Source organism: Lepidothrix coronata, unplaced genomic scaffold (assembly GCF_001604755.1).
Source record: "Lepidothrix coronata isolate B3197 unplaced genomic scaffold, Lepidothrix_coronata-1.0 Scaffold255, whole genome shotgun sequence".
In the NCBI taxonomy this organism is placed as follows: Eukaryota; Metazoa; Chordata; class Aves; order Passeriformes; family Pipridae; genus Lepidothrix; species Lepidothrix coronata.
This window is the reverse complement of record NW_016690435.1, coordinates 315,219-332,646: the sequence shown is the minus strand read 5'-3', so window position 1 is coordinate 332,646 and position 17,428 is coordinate 315,219. Positions and strand designations below refer to the sequence as shown.

General features: G+C 42.8%; 2 protein-coding genes across 12 annotated transcripts in view; one reads left to right on the top strand and one right to left on the bottom strand.

Annotated features, from left to right (window-relative positions):
- The window catches only part of SNX5 (sorting nexin 5), a 19,116-nt gene extending 11,966 nt beyond the window's left edge, over positions 1-7,150 (bottom strand). The window contains exon 1 of one of the 3 annotated variants that reach the window (XM_017835367.1): positions 7,017-7,150. In XM_017835367.1, coding sequence (XP_017690856.1) covers positions 7,017-7,049 — 33 coding nt within the window. In that variant the 5' untranslated portion in view covers positions 7,050-7,150. Of the gene's footprint in view, positions 1-5,301; positions 5,402-6,130; positions 6,151-7,016 lie in introns of those variants that run through there. The other 2 variants (XM_017835371.1, XM_017835370.1) reach the window with 2 other exon arrangements.
- MGME1 (mitochondrial genome maintenance exonuclease 1) lies at positions 6,789-17,428 on the top strand. Of its 9 annotated transcripts, none has more exons than XM_017835375.1 (8): positions 6,789-6,859; positions 8,386-8,436; positions 8,622-8,785; positions 10,218-10,346; positions 12,125-12,725; positions 13,976-14,198; positions 14,657-14,789; positions 16,001-17,428. In XM_017835375.1, exons 5-8 carry the CDS (start codon positions 12,203-12,205, stop codon positions 16,133-16,135), a joined length of 1,014 nt encoding a protein of 337 aa, XP_017690864.1. In that variant the 5' UTR covers positions 6,789-6,859; positions 8,386-8,436; positions 8,622-8,785; positions 10,218-10,346; positions 12,125-12,202; the 3' UTR covers positions 16,136-17,428. The 9 variants fall into 9 exon arrangements, with proteins under 9 accessions (XP_017690864.1, XP_017690862.1, XP_017690861.1 ...); XM_017835373.1 differs by lacking the exon at positions 6,789-6,859 and adding an exon at positions 7,437-7,498 and having other exon boundaries at positions 10,218-10,264; XM_017835372.1 differs by lacking the exon at positions 6,789-6,859 and adding an exon at positions 7,437-7,498.

Genomic DNA, 17,428 nt, shown 5'->3' with positions numbered 1-17,428 from the left:
TGCAGCACACTAGTGCACACAACACCAAAGCCCACAAACAAATGGCAGACAGCATCTGAGCAATCCTGTCATATCACAGATTGCTTGAATGTTGCCTTAAGCCTCTGTAAAGCTGTTAAGAACTGTTGATAGGTTGCCCTTTATAAGGTAAAGCTTTGCTTCCAAAAGGCTCTGGAAACTCCCTCCCCCCCTAGGCTGGCCATCTGCAGCCCAGATCTGGTAGATAACAATTCTCCCTGGCTGCCTGCAGAGGACACAGCTGCTAGGCCAGCGTGCATTTGCCTCTATCCAGCCTGCCCCCGATGGTTACTGCTACTCTCTATGATCAGACTGCCATGTGTAAATGAGGGATATCCCAGTCACTGTACCCTCATCCGCTCAGCCACATTAGAAAGACTTACATGTTGCATCCCCACTGTTAGCCAGAATTAGATGAGATAAACCTTTTAAACCTTATGACTATGGAATGACTTTGTATGCAGCACATTTCCATTCTGACTTCTGTAGGACATGAGACTTTAAGCCCATCCTGGGTACTGCCTTGGCAAGAAGCACGCTTACAGAACATGCCCTGGAACACAGTTCCTAGCAGTCCCAAGCACTGCTCACATCCAAATGGACATGGTGGGACTCCAAACTCTACAGGGATTCCAACAGTACAGTCACACCTTGGGATGGACTATTATGTTCCCATACAGGCATGCAATTCTAAAACTTTCTAGAAAGGCACAGGCCAAACAGCACACTGGTTTAGGCAGAAGCCATCCCGTTAAAGCACTACAGGAAAGACAGGTAGTCAGGCATTAATTTCACTGGGAGCACAGTTCACTGTGTGTTGCCAAATGAACGAAAGGCAAGCTGGTCAGTGTTTCCCAGCCAGATAACACCAGCAGGCAAAGCAGCGACATACAGATCTCAGTGTTTTACATTCTGCTTACTTATCTTTAGTGTCCAAACAGGATCAGCAGCGATAACAATATGAACTGCTGAGTTTGGAAAGTATTATAAGCCAAAGGAAACAGTTTCCTCTCAGCTAAACTAAGGAAAGGATTACACAAATCAGCCAGTCCTGAATTTGCAAGCTTTCTTATTGCTTTGTGGAGAAGGTAACCTGTGATTAGATGCTGTCTGCACACCCTTCCATGCCTAGTAGTTGCTTACACAAGAGATGGACAGGTATGGACACAAGGTGGTACTGCTTTGTCAGATTAAAGCAATTCACATGTCACGGGCATGTCTCCCCATCACTCTGCACAAGCTGCAGAGACAATGGGGCAAGAACACATAATTTGCAGCTTCAGCAATTCCCAGGAATAATACTGCGGGTGAGTTTATGCTCACAGCAGGGCCTTATTTACACAGAATCAACTGGGAGTCAGCAGCAGTGTTCAGCTATGCACTCCAGAGCAATATGTACTACGCATGGGGCCCAAAGTGAGAGACCAGCTCAAATACAGGACAAGGGTCAAGAATACCCCTATATACATTGGTGGGATTCTGCCCCTCAGAACAGCATGAAGCCATTTGCTAAAAAAATCTTGTACTTCCACTGCCTTAAACATCTGCTGTAAATGTACACAACCCAGGCTTAAAGGCCACTGCAGTCTGAAATATATGAAGACAGCACAGGATTATTGACCTCTACCCTTCAGGAGGTGGTCTTCAGTAAAGAACTCAGAGCTATGTGAAGCTGAGGATCATAAGACCACTGGTCTACTCTAGTCCTGTGAAGGTCCTGTGAGCTCCTAACTCCAGGTCAGAGACCTTTAGGATTACACAATCACAGCAGCAAGGCTCAGACTACAAAGGAAGCATTCACACTGCCTGACTTCAGGAGGAGTGAGTGCTTGTTTCCCTACAAAAAGTGCTGGAGTAGCACTTCTGCACTGAACAGAAAGCAAGAGGCCCACCTCCTGTCACCACAGCTCTAACTCAGTGAGCACCTAAAGCAGATGTTCCACACCAACCCTCGATCAATGTAAACATCAGCTTCTGCAGCATTAACAGTTTTGCATTCAGGACCTTTCCTGCCATCATCTATCCTACACCCATCCTACAAGTAGGAATAAGAACCAATTTGCTTATGGTCACGTGAAGGCTATGCAGAGAATTAAACTGGCATCTCCAGGTCCCAAGCTTGTTCTTTTACCATAGCAGGCATCCAACCCAAGGCCTTCCCAGGGTATCACTCCACCTTAGCTCTCTAGCGTACCATGTTTGGCAGGTCCTTTGTATCCAGAGGCATCATTGTAGGACGTCACTGTTTCTTCCCTGCACTCCAGGCAGTGGGCAAGAGAACTGAAGTTTCCCCACCCCAGCTACTAGAAACCAGTCTGTCACTTCACACTCTCTGGGGGCTATAATTATAATCCAAGCTCGGCAACTGGGAAGGGGTTATTCCTTACTTGCAGCACATGACCAAAGAGGTACAGAGGACACACAGAGGGGAAACAGCTGGGCTGGACTGCAAACAAACATTCACCCAAACCCAGCACAGTATTCCCACTTTCATTTCTCTTTCTCAGAAACCACTTCTGGTTTGTAGTGACTAGAGAAGTTGACATCTCCCACTACTAGGCTCAGTCTTGTCAGTGACCTGTTTCAGGATCCCTGGGCTTTCTTGAGGATTCAAGAAAAACTTTCCCTGTTCAGTACAGATACTGTCCACCACAACTATCTAACCTGGAAATTAAAACAAGACATCAAGCAGAGCCCTCCAGAAGAACATACAGTCATCATACTGATTATTAACATTTCTAGGTTTCAGGACCAGAAGACTAAATCTAGATATTATGGTACTAATTAGGACATCATGATCAACATCTGATCTAAAGTCCAAGAAACAACAGAGAGCATTACTTGCCCAATCCAGAAAGAGTTTTAAAGCACTTACTTTTTTTCTATTGGTTAGAGATGCTAGGGAGGGGGAAACAAAACAAAACAAAAAAACCCAACACCCAAACAAATAAAACCACACAAAAACCCAACCAAAAAACAAACAATCCCCCAAAACCAACCAAACAAAAAAAAGTTGCATCATTTAAGTGAGGACCATCAGCTACCCAGGCTTCTACTTGACAGACATTTAGTTTCTGATGAGTCCTCACCCAAATGCAAACACATCTTGATGCCTGCAGGCATCCCTGGAAGGAAATGCCCTCAGCCACTGAAGCCACTTAGTTCTGTTGAGTGGCCTGAACTGCTGCTTTTCAAATTACACCCTTTGCAGTTTTAGCATGGCTCTGGATGACTCGATGTTACTTCTGCATTCTAACAAAAGAATCTGCCACTGCAAGCAACTGTGTACAACATCTGACTGTTAGTGAAATAAGAATATGTATTTGTTCTCAAAGACAGGTGAACTCAGGGATTTTCCACATAGCCAGGCTCCTGGAAAGAGCAAGGAGCCCTTCCACAAGGGCTCCCACGTCAGAGCTTATTGTCAGATAAGCAGGTATCTGCTTATTGTCAGACACCTTACAAAAACCCTCTCCCCTTACTGATCACCTCCTGCTATCATTCAAGCAATAGCCCACAAACAAGACTTCAGTAGTAATTACATCTGCCACTACCCAGAATTCATTACTTTTTACAGAACAGTCATTTTAATTAATCCAGTTTAAGTGCTCTCCAGAGAGCACTAAGAGATCACGATGTTTTCTGGCAGTTTATACAGAGCAATCAGTTCCAGAGGGCCTTTTTCAACACCCAGGAGTTAACCAGCAGACTCGCAGAGTATCTGGCCAGCAGATATTAGCAGCATCGGTTGCTGGAACTACATTTCAGTCATATTCAGCACACGTACCTCAAGTTTCCTTTCAGTCAAGATACTAAAAAGACATCTGCACACATGCAGCGTAAAGAGCCAACACAACACTTCACAGTGTATGTGAAGTTTTGATTTTGCAGCCTTCATGACAGGCTTGCTCTTATCTCTGACATTGAGCTGAACAGTCCTGAAGTAGTCTGGGTTGCAAACAGCCAGGAAAAATTGAACCAGTCTTCATGTTGCTACTTATGCTACAAAAAATGCCTTCCCACATTGTGATTTGGACTGCAGAACTCCAGTGATGTAAAGGTTTTCATTATTTTGCTTAAAGCACCAATAAATGGGGAACAACAGTTCAATTTAGTCACACTGAAATGGTATTCCTCACCAAGTACAATGCTTGTCAAGTAAGCAGAAAGCAGCCTCTGCAGGCAGAGCACCTGTTGCCTCTGGCTGTGCAATAATCAGGCTGTGCCTGATCACTTAGCTCTCCTGTCAGCAGGATCCCTGCATCACTCTCTACAGAAACCAAGCGGTCATACGCCTCCTTACAGAAAGAAGAACACAGAGGGAGTAATGTTTATAAAACTTCAAGGACCACATATTCCAAGCAAAAGCCTTGCTAGCTCACCCTGATCCACCCAGCAGCACATAGGACACCTCCACCCAACACACTGATTCCTCAGCTTGAGGGTTCAAGCAACAGCTTTGGCCATGCAGGCCAAATCCACTCTGCTGCAGTAGTGTGCCTGTAGAGCATGGCCTGTGGCAGACTAAAATGGAAATGGTGCAAAGGTAGCAAACTCCTAAGCCACAGTCAGCATCCACAAGATTGTTTTGCTGCCCTCCAGCAGTGAGGTCAGAGCTGGCCTTCGGGAGTCTCAGAAATACTGCCTCACCACACTGGCTTCACCTTCCACGGACTTGAACTTGTGTCATTAGCCCAAACCACTGGGCCAGCTTCATGGAGGCTGTATGTCCTTGACAGTACATTATCTTTATCCAGTAACTTTCACCTTGCTAGCAGTTCATCTCCCTATTTGATTTTGGGCCCAGCAGCATGCAGAAGCAGTTGTTTTGCTAAGCATAGGCAAGACCTAGTATGCCCTCATTCCTTCAGACCATGTAGCAGAATCTGTCCAGCACGGAGAATCACCATTTGTGAGTTATAACAGCAAGTCTCAGGCTATGACACAACATTTTGTCTTCACTGACTGCTTTGAGAAGGAGTCAGTGAAGACAAATACTTGCTCTCAGTATTTTGATCTAGAACATTTTAACTGCAGACCGAAGCCTTAAAATACTATCAAGCCACCAACGTTAGGAAATACCAGGGTATTTACTCAAGCTTATCTTGGCAGTCCCACTACTTGTTTCACATTCTGAAGTGCCTTTTCCTCCCCCATGACAGATTGCACCTTCTTTCCCACTGCACTTCCAATCACCCTTATCCTACCCTCCCTTCCTCTTCCTACATATCCTGATCCTCTGCTGCTTTGCCACCTCAGGGTCAGTTTTTAGTTTATACTTACCAGTGGTTCCTATTCAAGGTTAATACCTAACGAAGCTTTCTTTACAGGCACAGGCTTTATCTACTGGCCACATACCAGTTCCCTGTTGGTGTTTCTTTACCTAAACAGGAACAGACAAGACAGGAGTATTTCTATCCTTCCCCGTGCTGCTGGAATCCCAAGACAGCCCTAAAACCTGAAACAAACTAGTTAATATATGTCCATTGAACATCAGAGTTTAAAGCTACTCCAACCCTCACCATGGGAACATTTTCCCCTCCCCCAGTATTCCTGCCTGCTAAGTTAAAAAGGCACATAAACACTCAAAAGTTACCAGTTGCTGCAAGAGAGTTGATATTTGACCTTCCCCTCCACCCCATCACCTGCAGATCCTGCAAGACTATAAAGACTCAAACTCACTATTCTCAAAGTGCAGACATTTTAATACAAATAGTTTCACATGCAGCAGAAAACAGTTAAAGCACTGGCCAGCTCACAGCAAACTACTAGAAAACACATGTTCTATAAACTTTTGCCTGTTCTACTGTGTCAGGATTGTTTCAAAATGAGATTCATATGGAAGGGAAAGACATGACAAGAAAGTATCTATAGGAAGTTACTAAACTAATAAACAAGCCTGGCGTATTTCTAGCCCTCAAGTCAGCTAATATATATGTTCCAAAAAGCTGGAGAAAATACAGACTGAAGAGACTTAAGCAGACCTAACAGTTTGAAACAAAGTTATCTTCCTGAAAGTGAATTAAGCTTAATCACAATGCAAAACTACATTAAGATGCAACAACATGAAAGACAAATAGGCAATTCACTGACTGTTACAGGGCTGCCTTACCTTCTATTCAAGGTGTGTTGAGGATAGTTATTAAATCAGGTAGTTTAGGTAGATTAAGCCAGGAAGCTTGTCCAGTAGAAGAAATAATTTCAATCACTGTCTACATTACATACACATTAATTCACAAAGTTTCTGTTTTAGCATTTAACTTGTATTTCCTCTGAGAAGTTGAGAGTCTTAGAACATTAGGTAACACCCCACGCTGCTTTAAAGGCTCCTTGGCACTTAAAGGTTCGAACGCTACTACAGAGAAAGGAAAACTAAGTCAGCTGCTAATGTGACAGCCAAGGTAAAGAGCACCGCAGCTGATGTGACAGCTGACCTAGAGCACATAACCAGGAAGGCTGGTCACAGACACACTAGGCAGCTGACCCATTGATAAAGAGCAAGTTGAACCCTCGGCAGCACAACTGCCTACAACACTTCGCCGCTAGTGCCCAGAGACAGGTCGTCATGAGCAGGTCCTGCTCCTGCATTCCTTGCCAGGCCCCGTTCCTGTAGCTCCAGAGCCCTGGCTGTCATCCTGCTCCTGCCACAGCCCAGGAGTGCAGCCCGTACCGCCTCACGGCAGCTATACAGCGCTTCCCTCCATCCTCCTCCTTCCCACTCCGGCTTTAAGCCTGCCCCACCCACTTATCTCCCCCTGGGCCTCTTCCTTCAGGAGCTACACCCCACGTTCACCCTGGGCACCCTGACCACCTGCCCTCAGGAGAGCTTAGTGCGACTAAGGTAACTAATATTTAAAAAACAAACTCTAAACGGAGCAGAAATAAAAACCTGTCACTGTACCAGCGCTGTCGGGGGCAAAGGGAGCGGGGAGCTCCCTCTCACCCCGCGGGGCCAGCCCGGCTGCGCCCCCGCGGCCTGCCCCAGCCGGGCCGCCTACCTTGTCCTGCGCATCCCCGCCGCGCAGAGCCATGTCTCCGATCACGAACAAGCACTGCCCGTCCTCCTCCCCGCCGCCGCTTCGTCATATACCCCGAGGCGGAGCCGCCACCGCCTCCCGCCGCCGCCGCCGCCGCCGCCACACCCCCCGCGGGGCGGCCGCCATCTGGGGTGAGGGCAGGGCGCTTCTTGCCTTCATCCAAGATGGCGGCAAAACGCTATATTTTTTTCCTTGCATTTAGAGATTTGGGTTGTTTTCCTCAGAGCCTTTCAAATAACACCCAAAGAGAGCGAGATAGAGCAGGCATGCCTCTCTCGCAGTTTTCGAGGTGCTCCAGCGAAGGGGAAGGGGCCGGGGGCGCAGGAGAACTACAATTCCCATGAGGCGGAGGGCGGCGCAGTGCGCGGTGAGCGCGGCGGCGGCGTCGGGCGGAGCGCGCCTGCGTGCTGTTTCCCGCGGCGGTGGCGGGAAGTGTGTCTGAGGTAACGCGGGGCCGTGGGTCGTGAGCGCCTTGGGGCTGGGCCGGGGGGTCATGAGAGCGAGTGAAAGGAAGGCGAGCCGAGCCCACCCTGCACCCCTGGCGGGTGAACCCTGCTCGCCCTGCCCCCGGGTCTGTCACCGAGGGGGCCGCATGGCCGGGCTGCCGTGGCTAGGTGGGTATGCCCGCGTTCAGCGGGAATTCTTGTCCCGAGTGACTTATCCGAGAGAGAAGCCCTGCACAAGAGTGGGCTATCCGGGCCTGTCGCGTTTCCGGACGCCTGGTGCCCATGTAGAAACGTTGTCTGTCTACTAGAGAGACAACGTGGTCACCGGTGTTAGCTCAGCTCTCACAGATCGCCAGAAACGCTGACGTCGTGTTACAGCCCTGTTTCCCACTAATTCCATTCCCAATGCTGAGCTGGGAATGAAGCTTGAACTTTTTTCAGTGTAGCTCTGTGGGCTTGTGCTTTAAACTGGGTTGCTAAATTTTCTCTCTCCATGCTTTAAACGTCCCAGAAGAGGGAGGTGTATTTTTAACCTGGATAGGTTCAATAATTTAGTTTACAAACTGCAGGGAACCAAGGAGAAGAGGTTGGGGGCAGGGACTGGGCAAGTGTGTAAGGTTCTAAAAGTGATACAGCTGTCAAAGCCCTGCCTTATTAAGTTGTAGCCAGAAAAAAAGAGAAAGAGAATGTAGGGTACTGTTGCCTTTCTGTATGACTTAGTAATACTTCTTCAAGAGAAAAGCCTGTGATGTTAAAGTTATACCTTCATCAGTGCTTTTGTTCTCCTGGAGTTAGGGACACAGGGCAACAGATCTGTAGCTGCGTTTAGTGGGGCTCTTTCTTATTATCTCTGAAGTAAGCTAGTGCTTTTGTTTGCTGGACAGGTGGCTGTGGAAAAAAACCATGGTGGTTATTTTCCGAAACCATAATTAGAGGTAAGTTTTTATAGATGTGAAATTTTTCTTAAGTAATCTTTTTGATTTTCTTCTGTTAAGCCACTCATTCCTATCCGGGGAAAAATTTCCTCAGTTTTGTTAGCTCAGTTATTGTTGGAGCTGCAAAGTCAACTTGCTTGGGAAAGTTAAGTCCTGCTTTTTTTTTCCTCTTTTCTTTCCTGCAGTGTGGCTCATCATGCAACACTTGAAGTAATTCTGCCAGGCTTCAACCACAAACCCTTTCAGAGAGAAGGGAGACACTTCCCCAGAGGGAAATATCAATTAAATTCTTTTCTTCAGGGGCAAGAGTAGATCCAAACCACTCCAACTCCATTTCTTTCTTGTAAATGTAAGTTATTTGCACAGAAATGCCACTGTGATTTATTGAAAAGCACATGATTTTTTATTTAGCTGGACACAAGTGTTCCTTATTTCTTAGCAATCCTAGAACCTCTTTCTTTTTGTAAAACAGGACAGCAGCAGACAGACTATCCTGGTGGTTCAGTTCATAGAATGCACAAACATTTCCACAGGTATTACTCCAGTGTAATATATGCTGTTAAATCAAAATTTAAACTAATCACTGAGGCACCGCATCAGTGTTGCAGTTAATTAGCTGTAGAGCTCATAATATTCCATATTTCAATAGCCCCATGGTTCAGAACACTGAGCTGGTATAAATTTATTCCTTAAAAAATGTTGAGGGGGCAGCTTACTGCAAATGAACTTTATGCTAAATCAGGTATCATCTTGCTTTCTGGAGCTGACAAAAAGCCAGAATAAACTTTTTCTTTTGTGCTGTGGCTGATGTAACAAATACACAGTCATTGGCCCAACATGTGTTCTGTTCTGATTAATGCACGTACACAATGACCATTAATGCACATGTTAATGGTCTTCAAACAATAGCCCAAGAAACTACAAACTTGGACACTATTACATTGGAAAAAGAGTATATTTTTCCTGGTTTATTTTAAATCACAGCTTTATTTCGAGGTAAATCTCAGGAGAGGAGAGATTAATTTTTTTGCACTACTTTTTATGATTAAAAAATACAGTGAAGCAATATTCTTACAGTATTAAAGCCTCACCTTTATGTATCTCTTTGCTGCTTCTACTGTTTTTTGTTACCTCCTACAGCAAACTGACACCTGTTGAAATGTGATACCATCATTCATTATTTCTTTTTTAGCAAAGGGCACATTCTGCCAGGTAACCAATCCCATTCCAACACTGAAAAATCTATTAAAAATGTGATAGTCTCTGAGAAGAATGAGTTGCTGCAAATCCTGGTGTAGCAGGTTTGCAGAAGAGAGCTGCTTCATGATATTGAAATGACAAAACATGGGGAGCTTCTTATATTTATTGAATCAATTGGCAGTAATAGTGAAGACACACAAAATTCACTGACTGAAAAGCCAGGGTGAACTGAAGAATTGAGACATGTATAATGTAAAAACTACCTCCTTATGGTGTTACAAATTTCTAGCAAGCTGAGCTGTAGAAACAGCTTATGACATCATTTAAGAAATTACAGGAAACATAACATTTGGTTATGTTACACAAAAATTTGTAAAACTTCCTCACATGTCCATAAAATGAAGCAGGGCAGGACTTCAGTTACAAAACACATAGTCCAATTTCTTGCTGCTGTGTAAGCTGTCTAAAGCAGGTGTTTCTATTTTTTGGCAGAACTTGCATACTTTTGTGGCAGTAAAATGGTTTTAATTGTCTCGTTTGTCCTTTCATAGTGCACCTAACTATGCTTTTCTGTTGTGCAGGCAGGAGAGTAGTTTTTACAGGAATCTGAAGGTCAGAGGATGCTCAGGTGATCATATCCATTCTTGCTGTTGAATATTGAAAATGAGAGAACAAGTGCAACACTACCCAGCCCAGTTCTGCTGGATAAGGAAAGCAGTGTTAGAATTTCTTTGATATTAAATATAATGTAATTATTAAAAAAGGGAAGTGACATATTCAAAGTATCTTAACTGGTAAGGTTTCCCTTGTGAGGTGGCTTGCTTTATGCCTAATCAGACTGTAAAAAATCAGTAGCAGAACTAACTAGTTGGTACTTTCATTATTTTCCTCTATTATTTTCTTATGGACCTTGACGCAGTTTTAAAATCATTAACTGTTTTGATTGATATACATTGTAATTACAGGAAGCCCTTACTAAAGACTGAGTGAGACCGTTTGACAACAGGATGGCAAATTTGCCTACAGGGCACCTGGTATTGGGTCACAAATGCTAGTGATACATGAAACAAAGTTCTTACTGTGTTTTCCTGGTTTGGATTTGCTTTTGAGAGGTTACTTTTGTATCAGGTTGCATGCCATCAGGTTACAGAATAGTTTTGATTTGCCTGGATCATACAAAATCAGTGTGAAAATGTAAAGCCAGTGAAGAAAAAGAGCGGTGTATCTGCCTACTCCTGATTAAATTTGTACAGCTGGATGGTTTTGTCCTTTACAGATGAACAACAATATTTATGGAAACCAAGTCCAAAGTCTCAGCCTCTTGCTATGAGATGCTTTGATCTAATCAGCTGCAGCCAGTACAAACCCATTTTTGGAAACTGTTCTGTGTGACTGATGCCTCCACCCCCTCAGCAGTTGTGCATGAGCATGGGATCTGTCCATACAAAATAACTCCCCATAGTACATTTTTGTTTCCTGTGGCATGCACAGCTCGGGCAGTGTGTGAAGTGCTGTTTGAGGAGTGTGGGGAAGGTAAAGAATAATGTGAAAGTATTGTCTGGAACAGAATGCTGATGATAGCTGGCCGATTCTTTCTTTGCAGTGGGTGGAGGGAACTTTCTAATGGTAAGCAGATAGCTTTCAGTAGGAGAGTAGGGCTTCAATTCTGCATATATTTAATGTTGAGTGAAATGCCACTATGCAGGTGTTATATTTTATCCATGTGCAAAAACTTTCCTAGGACTTAGCACTGCAGTTACCATGCAGTACAGTATTGCTGGTATACTGTTCTTGCCTTTAAATTTCCTAAGTGTCTCAAAACACAACTATATTTGAAACTCACTTTAGAAAAATACTTTTGTATTTTATTCTGAACTTTAAAAGATTTCTTTGAGTCTGAACATATTTGAAGTACATATGGTTTCTCTTTTGGCTTTCTTAGTCTCAGGTCTCACAATTGTATGTACTGCTGCTGTCTGCTTTCTCCTACAAAAGAAAAACATGGTTTTATTCTCCATAAGGTACCTTGTCCCCACAGTCCCCTTAAGCTGGGCATTCACTATAAACGTAAAAGTTTTAAACCTCATAGCAATAGATTTGCTTCATTCTCTTCTGTGTAGTTTTTTTTTTAATTTCACTCTCCCTCTTTTGAGGAGTTGTTTGTGGCAGATCTGGTTTTTGTATTTACTTTCATGGCAGTTATGATACGGTTCTTGTAGGAATGCACTCTGCTGCAGCTTTTGCTACTTGCAACATCCTTATGTGCTTGCCCCGTTTCAGATTTTGCAGACCAGCACCTGTTCTTTTCAGGACTGTTTCCTCTTTTCATTGCTTATTGGTTCTTTCTCTTATTTATCTGAAGATGTTTTGGTGGCATGAAGTATATGAGGACACTTTGACTGTAGCAATTCTTTGTTTGGCCAAGGGCAAAAATAAGATGGTGGTAAAGTTTTATGATTCTGGAAATCACATATGTCTTTTTCTACAGGGGGAAAATATTGTAACCTCCAGATGTTCCTAACAGAAGAAAGAAAACTCTAACCATTCACAAACACTTCTTGTCAGAATGCAATTCCTACAGATACTGTCCAGGAAACCAGGGAAACTGGAAATGCTTTTTCAAATACCGTTTTGTCAAAAGCAATTCCCATATTCATGTCTGGCTACTTCTGCATGTATTTATAGTAAAAAGAAAAAAGCAAACAGTTATGAACAAGTTGACCAAGAAAAGTACAAAAACTTGGTCTACTCTGTTACATCTTACAAAACCAGCGCCCAAACACCAGAGACAATATTTGAAGAAGACAATTTGTTATATGGGCCACCGGATAAACACAGACCTCCAGCTAAAGCTGGGACAAAGACTCCCAAGAACTGGGTTCCTTTAATAAACCCCAACAAGAGAATTCCCCCTCTCAACAGTGATTCAAACCTCCCCAGGAAAATCATGTTACAAAAAATGAAAATGCCCAGTGTTACCCATATTCTTCAGCAAACTCTCTCTCCACAGCAAGTCTTTTATCTAGAAAGATGGAAGCAGAAAATGATAGTGGAACTTGGAAAAGATGGTTTTGAAAAGTATACCAAAAGTAAGTCTAACCACAGTGCCATTGCAAAGTAGAAGCAGTAGAATTTAACTGGCAGGAACTGCAGCAGGTATTAGTAAGTGTTAGTTTTTGAGATCTAAACTGCCAGTGTGAAGAGAAATATTTAGACATAAGAATGAGCTACATGACATCAGGGTGAAACAGGCTGAGTGTGATAGGTCTTACAGTGGCAGTATCAGGCCCTACAGGTCAAGCATTTTGGAAATCCTTTAAGTTGTTTCCATTTCATGAGAGCATGTTGTGAGTGTACCTGTTACCAATGAGCCTAAGCTCTGGTGTTTGTTCTAGAACCATTAAAATGGATTTAGAAATCTGTGGGAAATGAGTAGGGAAATGACTGTAGACATCCGTTACTCGATCCTGTCTGCCTCTGTTTCTCTATTTGCCAATACCTATTTACAAGTAGATATTTTCCAGCTGATATTACTGAGCCTCTTTGCAGATACAAAGCTACTTTGTAACAAGATGGAATTAGGCATTTTGAAATTATATCTTGAGTGTTTAAAAACCAATATATCCTACTATTTATGGTGAAGTTTTTCATTACCTGTTTAGTTTATCCAGTGTGCGCAGCCTCTTCCATGAAATTTCCATGCATTTAGAGGTTTTCATTTCATAAGACATACAAAGGTGATTTCCTCCAAGCTACAGGACTGAAAGGGATCTGGGAGGACCTAGGGGATAGTAAGTAGCGAGGTTGATAAGTACCCTAGTGCTCCTTACATGAATTATTATGCTTTTTGCTTTCTAAAACTAATATCCTGTGATTATGCTTTTTTAACTACTAAGCACGTCAATGGATAAGGTGGCATAACAAACCTTATATAACAGTTGAAAATTTATCTTTCTGAGATAAGCCCTTACTCCTAGAACTGTACCTACTCGTTTCATGAGATCAGTTCCATTCAAATGAACTGATACAGCAGAATAACCAAGTGCAGCAAAAGCAGCCAAGAATAATGTTTTTAATTCCTAGAAATTCACAAATGCTTTTGTATACAATAAATTAAAACTCGTATTTTGTTTCTGAGTAGTGAGACTAAAAAAGTAAAGTAATATTAATATAAGAGATACTAATTTCACTGTTGACAATTTATTTTCTGTCTCCCTTCTCCCCACATCCTCAAGCTTTCAGCACAAAAAACAGGACTGATTTAAGAGCTTCATTATATAATATGTAGAATATGAATCTAAAGTAGTGTCTAAAATGTGTTTTTTCTTATTTTTCTCAGATCTTTTCCTCCAAGGAGAGCTCTTTCATTCAGCTTTGGAATCTATATTCCTGTCTGAAGAGATGGCAGTTAAGGAGAAGAGCGAAGATGGTGTTATTTCTGGTTACTTATCAAGTGTGGAACATGTCTTAGAAGATATCAGCGAAGTGAAAGCTCTGGAAAGTGGAGTTCATCACGAGACCCTTCAGTATCTGGGCCTGGTAGACTGCGTGGCGAAGTATCGGTGAGGTTCCTCTACCCTAAGGCACCTGTAATGTCTGTTGTGTATGGGAAGCCGTGTCCCAGGCTGCAGCTGGTATGTTGTTGAGTGGCTGGGGGGAAGCTGGGCAGATCTCCAGGACCAGCAAAACAGATTAACTCCCCTGGATGAACCTGATGACAGAAGTGCCAGAAGTGCTGTTTTTTTCTTGTGGAGAGTTCCTTACTGGAGCAGGGTGTGAGTGGGACAGGGTTAATTGATTGTCAGCATTTGCCAGGAACTGCAGCAGGTATTAGTAAGTGTTAGTTTTTGAGATCTAAACTGCCAGTGTGAAGAGAAATATTTAGACATAAGAATGAGCTACATGACATCAGGGTGAAACAGGCTGAGTGTGATAGGTCTTTATGTGCTGTCTCATCCCTCATTTCTTACTTGTGACTACCTAAGTTTAAAACATTGTCCTATCTTGTTCTCTTATGCAGAGGCCAATTGTGTGTGATTGACTGGAAAACTTCAGAGAAACCAAAGCCATTTCTGAAGAATACTTATGACAACCCATTACAGGTTGCAGCATATATTGGAGCCATAAATCATGATACCAACTATGACTTCCAGGTGAGTAGGCCTGCTACCTCCCAAGACAAGTAGCAGCACCCACGTCATCTTCATTTCTCCCTGCCTACTACCTTTAGAAGCTGCTGTCCATCATGGAATTGTTGGTAGGATTTGTGACAAAGGAGCCCAGTCTTAGATCAGGTTAAGCTGACATACTGTGAAATAATTCTGCTACTCCTGCTAATTCTGCTGCCTTTGGCTGTTGGCAGTGTATTTTCAGTGATTTTAAGGACCTGCTCAGTGGGACCAAGGGAAGCTCAGAGTCTTAGGAGGTCAGATGAACTCACAGTGACTTGGCATGTGGGCAGTCCCCTGTGCTTTGTTCTGTGTGGTTTTTACTTGTGTCAAGAGTAGGAAGGGGCAGGAGAAGTAATAAAGCAAAAGAGCCTGCAAACAGGAAAATGGTGTGGGAGGACCTTGCTTGCATCATGTGTTGCTATATCGCACTAACAAATGAAGGACTAAATGATGGACTTGGTCTTTGGAAGCTGTACCGTGTTTCATCTGGGGAAAGCAGTGTGTTGTGAATCACTTAATCAGAAGACAGTGGAATAATGTTTTTAAAGACTCCAAATGCAATTCTAGCCTGCTTGGCCTGAAGGATTTTTAGTTCAATACAAACATTGAAGGGGGAAAATATGAAGCAGAAGAGAGCAGGTTAATTCATAGGTTGTGCAAAAGACTTTCTAGAATAGTGTAGAGGTCAGTAAACACAAACACTTAACAGATATCATCCTTACAGAGGGAAATGTGGGCAGTAATTCTGGAATTCTGCTATTAGCCTCCTGTCCCCCCACTAGCACTGGCTGTTTGGGATTGATTTGGGATTTTGGATTTGTCAGGTATGAAGAATGTCTGAACATACCTAAGTACCTGTTTCCATTCAGACTGATGCTGGAGACTGCATCAGTTTGGTTATGTGGCCCCAGGCAAAACCTCATCAGTCACTGGGGATTTTACCACCATCTACAAGGTTTAAATATCATTCATAGTCAAAGTTCATGTCCTCTGGTTGGAGCTTTGGTCTCTGGGTTTTTGGAGCATTTGACTGTTAGTCTCCAAGTATTTTATGGTGAATTATTGCCCTTTTTTATTTCCCATTTCTTATTTAAGAAACATATGTATGTGTTGTTATGTTTTGTAGTTAGGTTTAGTTCTTAGAATTTTATCTGAATGTTGAATTTCTGACAGCGCTCTGTTTTTGAATGTAGGTTCGCTGTGGACTCATCGTGGTTGCCTATAAGAATGGCTCCCCTGCACATCCACATTTCATGGATCCTGATCTGTGCTCGCAGTACTGGAATAAGTGGCTTTTGCGCCTTGAAGAGTACATGGACAGAAACTGAGAAGAAACAAAGAAGCACCAAGTGGTCTGAGCACAGAGACAAAACAAGACTTTTGTTTATGTATACCACTTTTATTCTTTTTTTAATAACTTTGGCTAATTTCTTACCATCAGGGGTATTTTTTCCACCGTAAAGAAAACCAAAAACCAAAAAAAATCCATGTGTGAATTTCGAATGGAGAATATGTATTTGCTTATGTTGTAGGTGACTTCAATGGTCCGTGCAGGACAAAGTCAACTTATTTAGCCTGTGTTTTCCCCCCCACAGTTTATACAACCTAAGGTTTATAGAAAAGTTTTTATTATCAAGTAAAACTGTTCAATGAAGTCATCCTTCTTTGGTAATTTTTGAGAAAAAAATTGTTGCAGAACTAAAACTTTGAAAAGTGTTGGTGAACTAAAGCAAAAGAACATCTGCATTGTCTGAGCTGAGGGAAATGCAAACGATAAAGAATTGATATAGTAGACTGGATTTCAGTCAGTTTAGTTCTTGCTCATGTCAAAGGTCTCTATTAACAGGCTTGTTACTATTTGTGGATTTTCTTACAACCACAACTGGAAGACCTGTGCTAAGAATTATAATGAAAGTTCTCATTAAGTATTGTTTAATATACTACAGCAAAATGATAATTTAACAGAAGTGGCTCAGTAAGAGAGGAGCAGAATTGTAAACAATACTCTTAGAAATTTCCAGCAAGTTTTCTGAAAGGTGGGGAGTTTGGCTATTCGTAGTGGCTCCTCCTATAGGTTTCTTAACACACAGCCTGTGCAGCCCACAGAAGAAATGGGTTCTGTACTTAGGCTTGTGAGCTCTGTGCAGGCCGAGGCTGCAACTGCCTTGAGCTCTCCTGACTCTGTGTGGGTCTGAGCCGACAATGAGCCCACCCAGGTGGAAGGATCTCCAGTGTCAAGTGAGTGTGTACGCCAGTGCAGGTGAGTTTTTGTATAAAAGCAGGCTTGTGGCTGTGAAGCCAGGCATTCTGAGGGATGAAGAGCTGCTGGTTGGTTTTTGGAGGGTGGTTTTTTTGTGGGTTTGTGTTTGTTGTTTTGGTTTGGTTTTTTTCAGATAAGTTTCTGAATAAATGTTTTGAAACAGAAGTTAATTTTTAAGCTTATAAAATCAAGTCTGTAAGACATAGAATAAGCTTTGATGATGTCAGGCAGTATTGCCTTGTGTGTTGCACACCTGGAAAGCTTTTTCCCTCATTCTCATTGTTTTATCCAAATTGTATGTATGAGTTTTCACAATACCACTGCAGATTACAAATAAAAACATGACCAACCCATAAGCTTC